Here is an 18,937-nt window from a genome sequence, read left to right on the forward strand (position 1 = left end):
CCCATCCTCTCGACACCCTCCCTTCAGATACTCATACACGTTGATAAGATCCCCTCTCAGCCTTCTCTTCTCYAGGCTAAACAGGCCCAGCTCTCTCATCTTTCCTCATAAGAGAGATGCTCCAGTCCCCTAAGGTGCTATAATAACTGTTGCACTTACATAGAAAAGTATCTAAGCAAAATATTAGTAGTTAAATTACTTGAATGCGCTCTGCAGTGATTAATATAAAGTGCTTTTTCTTTTAGCTCTGTATCTCTGGCATTTTTGTTTTGTTAAAAATACCTTCTTGGTTAAATATAAATATATATGTGTGAGATATAGATATATAGATATAGTATGTATAAAGTGAAATGCCTCTAGCAGGAACATCACAGGTTGTATAAACTTTAATTATGTATTATATATCCTTTACTTCAAATGGATTAACAGGTTTTTTTTATACTTCCCTTTTTTCATACCTCTCCTTTTGATGACAACAATTCTGTATACTTAAATTTGCTTACAGTGAAATACTGATTTTATGAGGCACATAAATTGAAAGCCCTGTATTATTTTGAGCTGTTTGCGGTCTTATTTCTGGGGAACTTCTGTCAGTTTTTCCATGTCACCACGCTTGTTAATATAGTGGAAGTTCCTTCTTACCTGATACAGCATAAGGTAACAGCAGAAGTGAATTTTGTGTGAAGTCCTGGCTAGCATATCTTTCCTTCAGTGAATGAGTGAGTAGGAAAATACAGGCTGCAGTCTCTCTTGGTCTTGCTTACCCAGAGAAGCGGCTGACACCAGGGAGCCATATACTGTCTCCATCCAGATGGCCCTCAGCCCCAATCCTACTTTACAGAGGTCAGTGCTGTGGCACTATGAACACAACAACTGACTACCAAAGTCAAACTTCCGGTTCTTTGAAAGGTCAGAAACCTGAATTGTGTTGCCTCTTTTCTGACTTGACTAAAGATAGCTGTTACGAAGGTCCGGGTGGTGGGAAGTCAGCCACTGATTGTGGTGATTTCAAACTCTGTGTTGCAGTTAAACCTTAAAAGCTATTGCTTTTGCTAATGAGAGGTGCAGGTAGCTTGTAATCTTACTACAGATTTCTTGGACTTTGATATTTTTTGTTTACATAAGTTAATTTTCTTGAGATTTTGGCCTGCTTTCTCTTTGCCATTCATTGGTGTACAACAAAATGGCCCAGTATTTTGTGGTTCATTTTGCATCTATTTTAGTTGTCCTTGGAAAGAATTGGAACTAAGCTAAGTTGTGCATAAAAACTTATATCTTTAGGATCTGTATAGAACATAGACCATTGATTTTTTTTATTATTATTATTTTTTAATGCATTTCTTATTCATAAAGTATATAGCCATCCAGGAGTTTTTATACAAAAAGTAAAGCATATTGTCCCAGAAAGCAAACTTAATCTCCTGTATCCCCACAAAAAGTATACAGGCTTGCATGTATGCAATCGTTTTTCATATACTTGACACATCACCTGTGATGCAGCCACAGCAATGATAGTAGTAGAGTGTAAAAGTGCTTGGATAGTTTGTACAGATGGGAACAACAGCAATTATGTAAGATACATAATTATTCTAGAAGCACACAGATCTTTTTAATTTCAAGATATTGAGCTAGCCAGCCTACTTTGTCTAATCTGCTGTAAAAATTCACGTGCTTTTAAGTTTAAAAAGAAAAGGGTAAATAATGCTATAGTCTTTTGGCTCCAGCATTTGCATTTGCAATGAGATTTCTTTTTTTCATCAAACTTGAACTTGCTAATTAATTAAAGTTAAGGAAACTGTTAGTATTTAAACAAACTGAAGTGCTGTCCTCAGACCTACATTCTTTGCACCTAAATCAAGGACCTTTACTTGATGCTAGTTGGCTTAATATTGTAGGAGAAGGTTCCAGTATTTGCAACTGGAGCCTATAGCAGGCTCTCTTCTGATGTTTGCAAGTAAAATAAAGCAGTTTTTACATTGTTTCATGTTTAGAGAAAAGTCTGTGTGGGACATGTCATGGGACTCTGAATATAAAATAGAATACTCCTTTAGTGTCAGAAAACATTTTGTGGTGCAGAAGCTATCTTGGGGTAAAAAACAGTTATGACTTGGCTGCCCTAGGTATTAGTGAAAAAAGCTATATAATTTAATAAGTTTCCAGGCTTTGGAAAGGTTTGGATTAAAGTATGGCAGAAATCCAATGCACATGATACAGTATATCAAGTAATGTGATTTTTGTAACCCTGTCACTACTCTAAAAGAGCACTTTTGTTGACTTCAAGCTAGGTGCCTTACTCAAGTTGTGATAAAGTCTTGTCAAAGATCTGAATAGCTAACCTTTCGAATGATGCTGAGATACCCCGCTTGTGAAAATGGGAAACTCTGGTTTTCACTCTAGTTTGGAAATAGTGATGTCAAATTACAAATATAAAGGGAAGCAAAAACATTGCACTCTAATTTAAATTACTTTTAGGTAGCACCGGACAAGGAGGTTGAAAGTTGAGGGTTGGCTTTTGAGGATGTCTCTGTCTGTGTGCACTTGTTAAGGTTTAAGCTTCTGATCTATAGTTTGTTAGACTCTAGAACAGTATAGGTTACTGTATGTAATTGTATCTCTTCAGGAAAAATTTATCAAGAGTTACAGATGAACTGTATCAATGTTAGAGGCATTGCACAAATACTGGCAGTTGTAATAAAAGGGAACTCCAAATTCAGTAATATGTTGACTCATTGTAATGGCAGGAAGGATGAGAAGATGATAATTATACTGAATTTTCTTGCTGTCCCAATTCCTTCATAAGCCTTTGTATATGTGATTTTAAATGTTACTAAAATGGTCAGGAAGAACAAAAGAATGAATTTCTTTCTGTCTTTAAGTAACTCTCATGTAAGCCCTTGTAAGCCAGACCTGGCTCTGTATATTGGTTTTCACTGTATGATACTGTATTCTAAGTATTTTTATATGTTGTGCAGACAGAAAACTTTTTAATTAAGATTTCCAAATACCTGTTGTAAACTCTTCAGTGGCTTCTTCCTATCTTTGTGTGAAACACAAATTGATTTTGTATAATTAAATACAAAAGGTAAACAATTTATTTTTTCAAAATAGTAGACTTTTGTAGTTGTAAACCAGGTCGATTGTACCTGCTTATCCACTATGGTCCAAAGAGATTGATGGAAAAGGTGAAACACACTGTGGTCTGCTGTCTGGTTCCATCAGGATGAAACCATCCATCAGTTACATTTCTCTTTCGCTTTTGCAGATTGGAAGTGGTCATCTTAAAATTAAGTGAGCGGAATGGTAATTTCCTCTGAAACTTTGTCTTCCCTAAATCCAGAAAGTCTTTAATGTGAACTGTATAATGAATGACCTGCATACTGACAGTATCCAGTCCAACTAAAGGTTCTTACTGTTGTAAGCTTGCTATGGTCAGTGTCTCCAGACCGACATTCAATGACACAGTAGTACAATAGCCTCTTAGATCATAGCTACCAAATGTTCTTTATCACCGTCTGTAGCCCAGATTATGGAAAGCATAGGGAGGAAAGATAGTGCTGGAGACGTAGCTCCAGAGAAGGACTTATTAGAGTTCAATTTATTTCTCCTCTCCTTCCATCACAGTTTTCTTACCTGTTGCTGAGTATTTCATTTAGGGAGAACCTCCTGCCTAAAAGTCGGCATATAAATTAAAGTTAGGTATCTATTTTAGGAGTAGGTTCTCTCTGGAGAACCTTTTAATTCCTTCCCTGAAGCAATGACGTTTTATGCCAACAAGGGGATTTGCCTTCCTCCCAGTGGGATTAATAGTAGCATACATCAGCCAGTTCACTAAATTTGAGATAATCTGCTGGTGATGGACAGCCTATATGTATAGATATATCAAAGAAGAGAAATAAAAATTATGCATGTCCATAGTATATTATGTGTAATCTATGACTTATAGCTATTGATAGCTAAAAATCTGTGAAGTGGAAAAGAAAAATGAAACTTCAGTTTGTAAAGGTGCCAGGCAATGCTCCAAGTAAATAAAGCAAGCAATAGTATCACCACTAATCTGGATTGAGGCTGCAAAATGTGTGATGGAAAACACTGTATTCTGCAAGCCGATGACAGATTTTAAGATTTGTATGAAGTATGTCAAGTGCAGACAGATGCATGTGTTTTGCTGTATCATAGCAGGGTTGTTTCACAGATCATGTCATATAACTGAAGAGCAATAATAAAGTCTATCTCTTTGGTATTTGCAAGCAAAGATATTAGCCTTTGCTGAGATGTTGAGCAACCTCTATTTTTCACCAAATTAGATGGAAACTGAGAAGGACTTGGCACCTTCCTAAGCCAGCCCCACAAGTCAGTGTGCTTGAATTGCTATCTTAAGTGCCTCACTTTGGGGAAGCAGCAAAAGAAATCTTGGGAGTGACAGAGTGGTTCGTGTTATTCCAATAATGTTTTGCTGTGCTTAGAAGAAGGTGGTCTAACAGCATAAAGCAGCAGGTGTGGAGCAGGATCAATCCCAAGGAGAGCAGAGATGCACAGTACCTGAACTCTTGTTGAGCATGTATACATCGAAATGATTTCAGCCACTTCCCAGCGTTAATTTGTGTAACAGACTGTATCTATTTTTTTTGTTTGCAATTTATTAGGAATAATCACAGTATAAAATCATGTTTCATTCTGTGAAAACCTCTAGCTGTACAGTAGGGAGGCTGGGATGGAGCCCGTGGGAAGTGGGGAGAGATTTGCTCTAGAAAGAAGGACTTCCTAGAATAGAAGGGGGAAGAACATGTCTGAGGGCACAGAATCAGTCTGAGCACAGCAAAGACCAGTGGTCTGCTGAGAACGGCGGTGCCCAGGTTCGGAGGTGATGGGAGGAAGGACTTTTCCTAGAGATGCAAAAGAGACTTCGCAGATTTTTCTGCAGCTTTGAAAGTCACTGACATGCTTTACTTAGGTAAAGGGGGCTGTTCTGCTAGGATGCATTAGGCAAGGTGGAGATATGTTTGTGCTTCTCCCCCCCCTATTTGGTCACTTTAAGTTTTCTCCCCCAAAACATCACCTCCCCTAGTGTCCCTTCGAATAAAAATCTATCTTTCTTTTTTTAAAAGCCTTTTCAGTCTTTTTGAGTGCTCATTCTGAAAAAAATGTCTGAGCAGCCTGACCTCACAGTTCTGGCCAGGTCAGGACCCCGTTGCAGCACACAGTCCAGAACAAACCCAAATCACTGTCCCACCAGTCTCCCAACTATTAAAAATTGGCAGAGCTCCAGTGACATATGATTGTATTTACTGACTTACAAGACTATTCAGGGTCTTGCCTATGGTGTTTCTCACTTTTATAGCATGCCTGCTTATGTATCGGTACATATCAGTAGCTCAACACAAAGCAGTCTGTCATTCAGAAATGAATTACCTGAATATTAACTATTCTTTTAAAAGAAATTAATTGGAATGTGATTTAAAAATAAGCTGAACACAGACCCTGAAACATTCCTGTTTTTACAAAACTACTTAGATACTATCTTATTAAATTTAAATTAAATCAGAATTAAGATCCAAACACACCTGGATTAAGGAAATGTTGCAAAATAAAACACTTGGAAAGTTTGTGTCCTTCCAGGCTTTTCTTCTCCACAGTATTTTGAAATAGGCTTTGCTGATAGAACAATGTAACTAATTGTAGTTGCGTCGTTGTAATAGCTCTATTATATGTTTCGTTAAATGTGATTGATTATTGGACATTATGTGAAAGATTAAGAAATGTTGTAAAGAGTATAAAACATTGCAGTAACTGAATTAAAGTGTCACATTTAAATATCTGATAAATTTGATAACTAAAATTGGTAAGTTGGGGCAGGGTTTTAGTGCTGCGAATCTTCATTTTGCTATTTCAGAGTGTACTTTTGGATTGCAGTTTAGATCTGGTCTTTGATACAATTTTGTCGCAAGGGAAAACAAAGTATAAGGTTTCCATTAGGTTGCTTATCATCTAATAGCCTGTGGTCCTGTAGTCCAAAAAACTTCTTACAGTAACTTAACTGGCAAATTTGAAAATAATATTTTAAATGCTGATCAGGATTTTAAGATTGCAGCTTTTCTCATTTTTTCTATTAGTATTCTGAGCAAAGGGAGAGCTTTGGAGTCTTTAAACTAAGTATTAGTTGAAAACTAGCTCTGAAAAAAGAAAAAATTTTATTAAAAAATCTTTGAAAAGTAAATTTGCGGCCTACAAAATTAGAAGAAAGAACTTTTTTTTAAGTGTACATGTGATATAAAATGTTGAAAATATTTTTAATCTAAATTTTGCAAATATCACCCTCCAGTCCATGGTGATGCTTTCTGTTCAAACACAAAAATGTAATCTTATTAGCCAAAGACTAATAAGATTTCCATATTTTGTAGCAATTAGTCTTTGCAGCTGCTAAACTGTAAAAACTATAGGCAACTTTAGAACACTTGAGCATTTCCCGTTTGGTAGCCTTCAAAACAATCATTAGTTGTCATAGAATCTCTGTTCTTTCATGGCTGTGAATCTGTTCAGCTCCATATTTGTCGGTTTTTTGCTCAGTGAGTCAAACAAAATCATTCTCCGTGGTGTTGGAGAGTACCATTGAGCCCATTTAGGAAAAGCTGAATGATGCCTCTATCTAAAGGTGATCAACTCAGATTGTTTGCAGATAACCACCAAAAAAGCCAAAATGAATGAAAACAGTGAGCTTAAATTAAAAAAAAAAAAAAAGAAATAAATCATTCAAAGGTCAAAATATTTGCTTTCATTTAAAAATTAAGTCATTGAACTGTATAAAAGTTCTGATAGCAAAGTCGTTATTTAAGAAAATTTACTCAGGGGCTTCGTCAAGCATAGCTTTTTGCATAAAGTGACAGGAGGCCCAAAACATACTGTCAAAATTAATTTATTCTTTGGAATCATTTCAAATATCTCCTAGATGCTTTAGATCAACATGTTTGTGTACTGAGTGTACATATCAAAAAGGAAAGCAAGCTTAGAGTCTGTTTCATCCTGCTTCCAGCTGGGATTGTGAATGCTCATTGCTGTGCACTGGAAGAGATCAGAGAAGCAGCAGATACAGAAGTAATGGGAGACTTCATTTACTCCCTTTGCAGACTTAGGTGAGTGTCACATCAGAGTGTTGTGTAGTGTCAGTTTTTAAACACAGTCAAGAACCAAGCCATTGGATGGAGGGGGCTATAAGAGGAAATGTAACTCTTGACTTGATGCTGAGTAGGGTTAGATTCAGTGTTTCCGAAGAGCAACTCACTGCGACAGCAACCATCATATACTTAGGTTGAACATCCTATTGAAACAACAAAAAGAAGAAGTCAATGACAGTTGTGATCTACTTCCAGAAGGTGATCTACACAAAAATAAAGATACTTACTAAAAAGAACCTGAACAGGTCAACTAAGAGAAGGAAGTTGTTCCACGTGCTGTGGAAGCTACTTAAGGACACCATATGGGAAGTGGGCCATCGCCCACCACCTGTCATTAAAGGCTTGAAAAAGCAAAAGGAAGCCAGCATAGCTAAACAACAGAGTGGAAGAAGTTGTTAGAAAGAAGTAGGTATCCTTCAAAGAGCAAAATTCATACCCAAATGGTGTTGTAAACAGATTTTAATGTAAAAATACAGTAAGGCAGGCACAAGAAGATTTGGGCAATTGGTGCAAATAATCAAAACTAGTACCAAGTCTTACTTCTCCTGCATCATGGTATGCCTGCCAGTCTGTCAAGCCAAAGGATCATGATGTAGAAAGAATAGAGAAACCTGTTTCAGCGAAGCTAAATGAATTCTCTGCACTGATGTTAACTGCAGAGGAAACTGCAGAAAACCCCACAGTGGAACCCTCCTTTGGGCGATTTCTCACAGGATATGTCAAATTCAAATGGTTTAGAGGTAAACAAAATCACAAGCCCCCAGACTATATTCACCTAAAAATAGTAAGAGAAAATTCCTAAGTAACTGACAGTGATGTGTAGCCACTTGCTTAAAATTGCCCTGTTACCAAAAACTTGGAGGCTGAACAGAGTGATGTCAGTTTTTAAGAAAGATTTTTAAATCATCAAGGAAACTGTGAGCCTGTAATCCTGGTATTTGCCTTGAACGATTTAACACAATTTATAATACAAAGTAAGAGTCATGGATGCCTGAATAACTATGATTTACATGGGAAAGACCAACATAAATTTTTCAAAAAGGAAATCCACAAATATCTTGGAGTTCTTTGAAGAGCCAGGAAATGTGTGGATAAGGGTGATCCAGCTGATGTGGTTTACTTGAATTTCCACAAAGTTTTTGATAAAGCCCCCCCACCCAAGTTTTTTAAGACATAGTGTAAGAGAGAAGGTCCCAGAATAGATAAGTAGATGAGTAAAACACAACAGTTCTCAAAACAGAGAGAGATCACAACTGGAGGCTTATGTTCAAATAATGCTCTAGTAAAAAGAGTGAACATTGTAGTCAGAAGGTTTCATAATGATGCAGAGATATTAACCATAGTGAAGGCAAGAGCTGGCTGCAATGGCATCTCAGATTAAGTGGTTAATCAAAAAAAAAAAAGTCAGTTGAAATTCATTTTAGATAGTTGTCAAGTGATGCACTTAAGAAAAAACAACTAGTCAAAATTCACATGTGAAATGATGGGCTCTGAGGTGACCATTTCCCCACAGGAACAAGATTTTGAGACATGATAAATAGTTCTGTGAAAAAATCATTTCAGCATTCAGTAGTAGTCAAAAGGCAAATCAAATGCTGGGAATTATTAAAGAGAACAAAACAAAAAACATACTGCTCTGTATGGCTGCTGTTTGAGACAGGTTACAGTGCTAGGTGGGGGGTTGTTGTGACCCAGTATGGTTCTTAGGTCAGATGTTTGCCACAGCTTATGAATAAGAGGAGTTCACATGTGTATGAAGTCAGGTAAATGTATGGGTTAGAAAACTGTTACAGATAGTGTGATATCTGCCTTTACTTATTATTGTCATTACTATTTATTGGATTTACTGTAAGTCAGAAAAATAGTGTTCCATTGTGTAGCCAGTGTACATGCAACATCTACTAATTTTCATATGAATTCTTTGTGTAAATAAAAACAGAGAAGTATGAATGAAGAAATAAAAGACAGTCCCTATCCTGAGCAGCTTCCAATCTTTTGCCATTTTCTGCCATGTCAAAAGTGTTACAGATGACTAAAACCATTCAAGTGCTTTTTTTCTGATTTCAAATGATGATTTGAAATGATTTCAAAAAAATCTGAAAATATTAAAGTCTATTGTTGTTCTCCTGAGATCTTTTCGATATTGCTCTCATCCCAATGGACCATTATATTTCATTGCATTAGTTAGCAACCGTTTTTCACCCTTAGTCAAATTAGAGATTGCTGATATTTTAAGTTGCACTAAAAGTAACATTTTTTCTCTTGCAAGATCCTAAACCAAAATGAAATTATTTTACATTGGCTGCTTGGTACACCATGGAAAATTAATCTAGTATATAATAATCAGGGAGAGGAAAAAAAGGTTAAACTGGATGAAAAATAAGGAAAGAGGAATATGTCCTTTTTCATCTGAGCAAAAGAACAAAATTAGCATGAACAACATCCAAAAACCTACTGTGGGAGTTGGTCCTTGGACAAATACAGGAGAGCCAGCTGCCATACTTGAGTCATGATGAGCACATTATAGAGGAGATTTCTAAAGCTCAGAGGATGTTCTTTGAATATCTTTTCCTCAGTCCACTTTATCTCTACTCTTTCTTTTGCTGTGCTGTTTGAGAAGTTTTTTCTAATAATGTTTAGGGGCCTGATTTTCAAAAATCCCGGCATCACCAACTTTGCCAGTTTATTTCAAATAATTTTTCAGTTATTTCAGATGCTGAAAGCCAAATATTTTGGTTTTGCATGCTGTGGAACTTTGTATTTCCTTACACACTGCCTACGTGAAGCATCAAGTGAATATTACTTACTGGACTCACAGACCTAATAGTACCCCATTTTTCTTTGTCTTATGTGATGCCTTTCCTGAATGTTTTCCATCTGCCTTTGCCTGAAGGAACTGAAATAATACAGCTGAACTTGAAGAAGCAGTGCACAGCTCATCTTTTCAATCATGTAGCTGCCAGCAATGTGTTCGTACTGATGGTTAGTCTGAGTGGGAGATGCAATCAAAGGAAGCAGTTATAAAACCTGTTGCTCATAGCTTATCTTGAGCTTTGTATTTAGTCTCTTCATGTTTCCAGCTGCCCTGATGATGAGTATAGAATAGTATTACTAATATAATAGTAGTTAATAAAATCAATGTGTAAGTCAACAGAGTCTTTATGTAAATCATTACTTTTATTATTTTTCCTTGAAGATATAAACTAAGCATACTCATTTTTTTGTAACAAAATTTGATAAGCTATATTTATAAACTGAATCTTCCATTGCATTTTAAGTTCTTTTTTGGCATAGTTGTGCCTCTGCTCTGTTTAGGGGATGTGCAATTTGCATGGAGAAAACTTTTTAGTGTTTCAGACCAGACTAGATAAGTTGTTAGTAGATGACTTTTTCTTTTGATGGTAACCTTTTCCTTTTTCAGGCTGCTCATTGCCACTTCCACATCATCCTCCCAGTCATACTAGTATGACTGTAAAGCTGCATGGTAAACTGGATCGGGGAAGTAATCTGGGTTAAAAATAACCCTGCCAAAAAAAAAACCACCAAAGGAAATAGTTGTTTTTAACTCTGAACATTTCCTGAGGAGGGTGTCCTTATTAAGGCTGAAAAAAATACTTATCAAAATATGACCATGGCTGGAAAATGTAGGTGGGCTTTCTCTCTTGAAGCAATTTGTCAGATCTGACAGAGGGCACCAAATCTAGACTAAACAGGTTAGATACAATTGTTTTCGATAATCTAATTATGTAATAAATTAGACTACTTGTGGAGCAGAGATGAGTGTTCGGAGGGAGAGAGGTGACAGGCCATTATGGAACAGAGGGAGAAAAAGAATCATTAGCTCTTGTGGAATCAGGACAAGCTGTTGCTGCAGTTGTGGCTATCGTTAGTGTGGTCCAAAAGCTGATGTTACTATCAGTGTTACTTAAGTATATATTAAACATGTTATTAAGAATGCTTGTGTATACATTCCCTGTATTTGTTATGATTATTTTTCTTTGAAATAACAAACCTCTTCAGTCAGCAGAAAAATTAATAGAACCAAATTCACATCTAGTGAAGTTTTGTCAAGCCTCCCTGCTGGTATGAAATGTAGTGAACCAGTCAAAGGTATTTTTGCACAGAACTCAGTGGATTTTTGTTAATTAGTAAAAATCAGTCTGATGTGCTCATATTAAGAAGTACCTTCTTCCATATCATTAAGATGATTTTTGTAGAAGAGACTAATTCTTTCTAGTTGTTAAAAGCATCAGGTCTAAATTAATCATCTACATCTCTTCTATAGTTAATGGAGGGAGAGAGAGAAATGGACACCTTCAGGGTGCAGTTTCTTCTCAGCTGATTTAGGATGGGGTGATTGCTTTACAAAGATATTAGTCTCTCTTGGTTTATTAGAGGGAGCATAGTTCTAAGCATACAGTAGGTACTTACCATTCAGACAGCTAGTTACATGAGTGAATCCTATTGAATATTTCATTTATAAGTTCACTGTGTGGGCTATGGCTTGAATATTGYGGCTTATATTTCTTCTACAACTGTAGTTTATATTTTAGCATAGCTGTTATAATCAGGTAGCCTTGCTGTCTGTGTAAACATACAGTTCCCGTATCCCACTAAGCTCTTGGATTCAGTGATTATCTCATGCATGTGAATTCAGTAAGTTAACTGAGTTGTTTGGAAAACAGGTGTTTGCTTTTTTATTGTTTGCTTGTGCAGCTGCTCAGATTAATTAGATGTCTCCTTATTCTTGCATGAGGAGAGAGAAAAAGAGCCCACATTATTAACCCTAGTTTCTAGTCAAATAATCCTAATCTTTTTGGAGTTTCTTTCTATGGTACTTCTCTACTTCTGTGAGAATCCTATTCTTGTCTGCCAAAGTCTTATAGTGCTGGAATTGTGCTAAGAAATTCGATGTTGCAAGCATGAAGAGTGCCACAGATGTATGGAATAGCTTTGTAATATTGTTCCTATTATATTCCATCCTGTTTCTTATCTAGCTGAACAAGCTGCTTGCTGTTCATTGATGCCCAATGAGCAAATGTTTTCATTGAACTTTCTGTACTGAGGCCCAGGTCTGGGTTTTGTTTTGCTTTTCCTGAATTGATAATAGTTCATTCTGACCCTAGCAATGAGTTGCGCAGATTAATCCCTTATGTGTGCATTGCTTTGCATTTATCAACATTTAAGTTCATCTGTTCCTACACGTCAGATTACTCCCACACGTGGCGCAGTATTTGAGGCTGAAATTTGCTGACTGACCAACAGGGAGAACCCTTGAATAATAAAGGCAGAATTTCAGTCTTATTAAAGAGAAAATATTGGGGAAAGAATGAGAAAAACTGCTAGAGGGCTGTAAGTTTAACTCCTGAAGATAACTAGGTAAAGTCTTAGGTTTGATTTGTTTTCTGCGTTGGAGGAAGCTCGGCACAGTTCTGATTGCTTCTCAGTCGTGTATTTCTCTCAATAAAATACATATCAATAAAATACATATGAGAAGTCTATATTCATTCTGCCTTTGACAGCTTCACCCTGCTCTCTTCAGACCTTCTGCTGTCCTAAGCTACAAAGGATAAGGAAACTTTTGGACTTGTCTCAAAATTTAATTATCTTAAGACCTATTCTCCCTTCTACACCATTTTTTTTAAGTTACTTCAAACCTGTTGAAGATGCTTGGCTACACAGCATGCCGTAATTTTGCTGAGATTTAGTGATTCGTGGTTGCTTAGAAAGCAAGTTGGGCCCCTTTTGCTGACAGCACAAATTAGAGTAGCTTTATTATCAAGCAGTTCATCCAAACATTCTCTGAGGACTGAGGAATTTTAAGGAACAATGTATCTGTGTTTAAAGTAGAATTCACCTATTATAACACAAATACTGCCATGAAAATCCAAGTTAGATCCTAAGATGAAACACTGATGCTTTGTTTATGTTCTTTCACCATTCATATCTGYGTTCAGCTCTGATATTTTACTCCTGCAGGACTACACAGACATTATTTTTCCTACACCCCATATGTCTAAACCGTATATAAAGATGTTTAGCTCAAATGCCATGCATGTGAAACATTCCATAATGTAAGTACAAGGTAGTGTTTGGTGCATCTTTAACGTGCTGTGGTGTTCAATTACAATGCAGCAAATTTATTTTTACACAGCCTCCTTCATAGAAAATATGGAAAATTGCTTTGCAGTGAGTCATCTGTCAGCTAAAGATCTAAAAGTCTTCTAGTGATATTTAAAGAAAGAAAGTGGCTCAGAGCTGAGAGAGTTCAAGACAGAAAAAGAATCAGAAATGAAAGAGATGGCCTGCAACTCAGAGAAAATAGAGGCAAGGACTAGTAGGAGGAGGAGTGATGAGAAAGCCAAACAAGTTGAAAATGTCAGAGGTAGTTCAGGAGAATTTGCAGATCATTTGGAAAACCAAGAGTTGGGCTTCAAGTGCCTCTGCTGCATTATTTCAGTGTTAGGCTAGGAAAGTTTCTTTGACTTCAGGAGAATGGGCTAAACCCAGGTAAATGAGAGAATCAGGCTCAGTACATTAAGAGGAATTTAAAAACATGCAGGTGAAGGTTGAGGGAAGGGTAAATGGCTTTGCTTGCTAGAGCAAGACATTAGAACAGTGCTGGGCTCTGTGATATTTAAATGTGTGAGGATTTTGTTAGACCATAAAATAGGGAATTTCAGTTAATTAGACAGGAAATTATTATAGGCATAAATAAGGATTTCAGCAGCAGTGCAGTCAAAGTGAAGATGGATTCTGGCAGTCTTCCCTTGCTAGTGACAGGAAGGCTTGCGCTGAGAAGTGACTATGTGGGGGAGAGGAAGCCAGTTCAGGGTCATGGATGACTTAAGAATTCTGCCTTTGCATACAGTGATAAGATCTGAATAAAGAAGCATGAAAGCTGACTCGGAAAGTGAGAAGGACTTCTCTCCCTTGACATTTGAGCCTTTTGAAGAATTAACTAGTAAGGAAATTATAAAGTAGCAAGGGAATGGCAGAACTAAGTCAGGCAGTTAGAAAGATCAGAGATTACTAGCCAAGGTCGATGATGCTGTGGATGCTTTCCCCATAAAGTTGATGTCCAAAGGTGAGCTAGCAGGAAGATGTCCCAAAGGAAGATGATGTTTGGGAAGGGGAAAGGAGACGAATCAGAAACAGCTGCCTGGTGTTTTTAAGGCACACTGCTATTGTGGAGGTATGCATCAGGGTTTTATTGTAAATTGCATGCTGCTGCCTTGTGTGCTTGGTCAAGTCTACCACCTGGTACTGTGGGCCTCTGGGGAGAACTCTCTCATCCCATGTCTCTCAGCCTGGGTAGCTCTGCCCATGTTTTTTGCCCTGGGGATTCTTTTGACTTCACTCTCTGTGTTGCACTGTTATGCATGTTAAGAAAGTAAATATGATGTAAAGTACCTAGCACAAAGGAAAGTACAGTCTTTATCAAAAACGGAAAGGAAGAGAGCTTGTCTACTTGGTGCATTCAGAAAAATTTGCTTTGAGACTGTAGTACTGAAAGGCATTTTAAGCATAGAAGTTTAGAGGAACTCAGACATCCAGGAATTTGAAGGAGGTAATATTTCATTGTATGCGGTTCCAAAATGCTTATTACAGATCTTCTTATTTACAACTAGTGTGTCTCTTTTGAATCTGCAGAGGAGGAATATCAAGGACAAACGAAGAGAAAGCGCATTCGAAGGAAGAAACAAAAGAACAATTTGCAAAACCCTAATAATTTACATGGAGAACAAACAGAATCTGGAATTCAAGAGACTCTTTTGCAAGATAATTTACAGCTGCAACAGATAGACAGCCCCAAAATAAGCAAAAACAAAAAGAGGAAAATGAAAAAAAAGCGACAAAAGGAAAAAATGAGAGCAGCTGGCTTGCTAACAAAAACTGCTGGTGTGAATTTTACATATCAGCCTGACAAAAACAATAGTGAAGAAGGAGCAGACTTTAAAGATGTAGATGAAAAGGCAGATATCATTCTGGACTTCTTACAGGCAACACAACAAATTTATTTTGCTGACAGTATGTACCACTCTTTCTCCTTTCTTGAGTAATACAACTTAGAAAAAAATAGATGTATTCTTATTATTTCTGTAGAATAGACCAAATCTATTAGGGAAGTATCTTTGTTGAACTTGGTAAGGGAGCAGATGTTTAGCATTTGTCCTGTTTTTAGGTCTCTACATGAATACATATCAGCATAAAAAAAATGTGATCCTAATCTCTTTGTTTCTCCTTCTTTGAAAATATAGATAGTACTGCTTTCTCACTTTTAAAACATTTCAGTGTATTTTTGGTAAATGTAGTGGTTAAAATGGACCAAATTTTTTTCCTCCACAAGCAAACATCCAGAAGGATTATTTGCTTTCAAAAAATAGAAAAACCCTACTTGAAAAAATTCTCCATCTCAGGACATTTATTTGTGATATCTAAGGAGATCCAGATAGGCAGCATCCAAGAGGAAAGGTGAAGATACTGTTGGCATTGGGAAAGTGTATTGGCATAAAGAGCTTGTGGACAAGATGAATGTGAACCATTGTTCATTGTGCRTCCCATGGCACTTAAAAAAGGATTACATGGATGTTATCCATAATGGCCTATTGGCCTATATGGCTCTTTCTTGCCACTAAAATCAGGGAAATTGCTACTGTTGTAGTTAAAGATGTTTCTTCCATTGCCTTCCTAACAAGCTGTTTTTATGGTGCTTATTTCATAAATGCCTTTCAGAGATAATGATGTTTTAATTATAAGTATAGTAATTATCTGTACATATACAAGATTATGTTGGTATTATCTAGAATTAAGTACGTTTTCTTAAGGGCAAAATAGTGTTTTCTTTAATTGCTCAGAACATAGCTTTAAAATGATAACATGTAAAACTGGAAAAAAGCAGTGAAAACCTTTCAAAATGCCTGGCCTTGACTGCCTTTATGGAGCTGAATGAAAAATATTCAACAGCTTACCTACCTGTTCATCTTAATTCAGAACTGTCAGTCCCTGTCCTGTAAAATTTATCTTTAGACTACCTATTACTTTAAGAACCCTATTAAGGTAACATCAGTTTTTTCATGTTAATTTTTCTCAAGATTTATAAATAAAATTTTCTTTGCTTACTGTTAAAATATTTCTGCTGTGTCAGGTTTTCCTCCTAAGTCTAACATCCAGAAGTCATCTTTCTTTAATGGCTAAAGTATTTTCATCACCAAAAATAAGAATTTTACTATTTCAGTGTATGTCAAAACAAGCGTAAACGAAACGACTTGCATTTGTTAGTTTAATTCCAGACTGAGTAAAATTGTAAACTTAGTTAGCAGTTTTGCCATTAATACATGAGCCAGAACAGAAACCTGGTCTGTCGTCCATAGCTGTGTTGCCTGTGGAATTGTTTAGCTACCCAGCTTCCCTGGCTGTCACATTCAAGTTTTAGCAGTGGTTGACAGACTGACAAGCCCTGGTGTCAAACCTGCAGATAAAAAGTTAAGCTAATGAGGACCTTGAGATCCTCAGAGATAAATTCTCAAGTAAAAGCAAATTCATCTGCAGATGAGATGTCACATCCATAAATCAGAGTGTGACTAACTTTCTTGTTAGGCAAATCCTACTTTACATATATAAATCTGACATTATGCTGTTTGCATTGTCTAATTGAGTGAATTTAGCACTCCCTATTTATTAGATAAAATTGGAAGCCATTGCTTTAACAGCATTTGCAAATGGTCACACTGGATTTTGTACTTATGTACTACTTGTACTTATGTAAGAAAGCTGAATTAGGAATAATCTATTCTTATCATTTCGTTTGCTAATAAAAAACAGAAGAATGCAACTTTAAAGGTAGTCTGGTTAAAGGGACGGACTATTCATTGTTACTAGAATGGAAGAATGAATCTGTACTTTAGCACAATAAAAACAACAGTGTGTCCTTTTCTATTATATTGCATACTCTAATATACTTATATTATATATATATAATATAATATAATTATGTTTTTAAATAAAAACATAAAAGGACAATAACGATATAATTGGCTGCCTCAGAAATGCTTTGTGGTAGTAGTTCCCTACAGTTGTCCTCTGTCTCCACGTGTGTGTGCATTTTTATAATAAATAGTATATAGGAAACAAGGACACAGTGCTTTGACTACAGTACAGATTCTTCATCATACCTGCTTCCTGCACTAATCTTTACGACTTAGATCTCTATTATCTTCCTGTTTGTATTCCTGTCATTATGAATCCAATTGTCCCTTATACTTTCTGTATTTGATATTTTCCCCTCTCTTCAGTGTTTTAATATCTAGCAGAAAATGGGAGGAACAGACTGCCCTTTATTATGTGGTGTTTGGTTATAAGTTGTATTAAAAAAAAAAGATAGTCTTTGAAAAGAAAGTATCATTAGGAAAATTCTCCATGCTCATTGAATGTTTTTAATCTAGTTTCCCAATTGTTTGTCCAGATAAATCAGAATGCACAGATCCAGCTGTAAATACAGCAACTGTCCAAGAGCTTTTACAATATCTTGAATCTCGCAACATGGCTTCCTCAGATGTGACTCTTCTACATCAACTGAAATCCCTTGTATTGCTACAGGATATTGAGAGATTGAAGAATGCTTTGCAACAATTCCAAGAACATTCCCTGATGCCTCCTGGTATGTACCATTCACTCATATTCTTTCACTGAAGTTCTTTTCTATGTTGATTAAAATTCAGATTTGCCACAGTTTTTTGTACAGGGGATTGGGAAGCTGTCAAGAGTTATATAATGATAAAAGTATGATTATACAAAATGTGAAAGTATATCTCCCCACAGAAAAGAGTAATTTGCTCCTTTTTTTCCCCTTTTTTCTTACTATCAATACAGAAACTTTTCATAGTCTTCAGCATCTGAAGAGTACAAGATGATTGAGGTTCTTAAAACACAATATTTCTTTAAATCTTAACTGTTTTAAGATTCAAACAAGTTTAAAACATTTTTTTTTCTTTTTCTCTAGAAATTTCTCTAGAACTCTCTAGATTTTTTCATTTTAAATCACTGCAATGAAGTTGTGAATCTTGGAGATCTCACTTATCCAGTTTAGGTTTAATTTTAAATGCATAAGCATCAATAAATCCCATTATCTCATTTTTATTTAGTCACCTACTTCGGTTCTTTAGCACCTAAACTTTTCATGCTAACATTTAATTACAGTTTTGTTTAACTATAAATGCCGGTTTAAAGTTATTAAAAAAAATTGTTAAATATTTAAAAATTTTAGAGTTATTGATTATAATGAATATAATAATAATGTCATTTATGAAGAGAGAAACTATTCTCTTACTATACTTATTTCTTTGAGACCCAGTAGTTTTAGCAGAATTCCTTCTTGGACAGTTACTAGTTTCTCAAATGAGGGCAGGATCAGCATGGGGTCCATAGAAGGTATAATAATTCATTTTTTTTCTGAGCAGTCATCATTTAAAAAGTCATTGTTATTTGTCATTAGTTCATTTGTCAGCATCAGCCAAATCTACAAAATGTGCTAAATATTCTTACATCCCAAAGAATTTAATCGGATTTGAGAGCACTTGCTACTGAATAAGAGAAGCTCAACCATTTTAGGTAGTTTTCTAAGCCTTTTCAAAAGTAATGACTCAGCTTATCCAAATCCACTGAATACAGTAGGAATTCTGTAGGTTTTGCAGCCTTTGGATAAGCTTCTCTGTTTACTTCTATATGATGGAAACAGCAGGTTGAAGAGGGAAAAGAAAATTAGAAGC

General features: G+C 36.1%; 1 protein-coding gene across 5 annotated transcripts in view; it reads left to right on the forward strand.

The window, feature by feature from the left end:
• Nucleotides 1–18,937, forward strand: part of ERICH1 (glutamate rich 1) — a 110,775-nt gene that overhangs the window by 58,731 nt on the left and 33,107 nt on the right. For all 5 annotated transcript variants that reach the window (XR_003254583.1, XR_003254582.1, XR_003254584.1 and 2 more), the window contains 2 exons: nucleotides 14,823–15,200; nucleotides 17,635–17,829. Coding sequence is in view for 2 of the 5 variants with exons in the window: in XM_026072064.1 (XP_025927849.1) it covers nucleotides 14,823–15,200; nucleotides 17,635–17,829 (573 nt within the window). In the remaining 3 variants the exon portion in view is untranslated. The remainder of the gene's footprint in view (nucleotides 1–14,822; nucleotides 15,201–17,634; nucleotides 17,830–18,937) is intronic.

The sequence above is a fragment of the Apteryx rowi genome, unplaced genomic scaffold, assembly GCF_003343035.1.
Source record: "Apteryx rowi isolate R43461 unplaced genomic scaffold, aptRow1 scaffold_335, whole genome shotgun sequence".
NCBI lineage: Eukaryota > Metazoa > Chordata > Aves > Apterygiformes > Apterygidae > Apteryx > Apteryx rowi.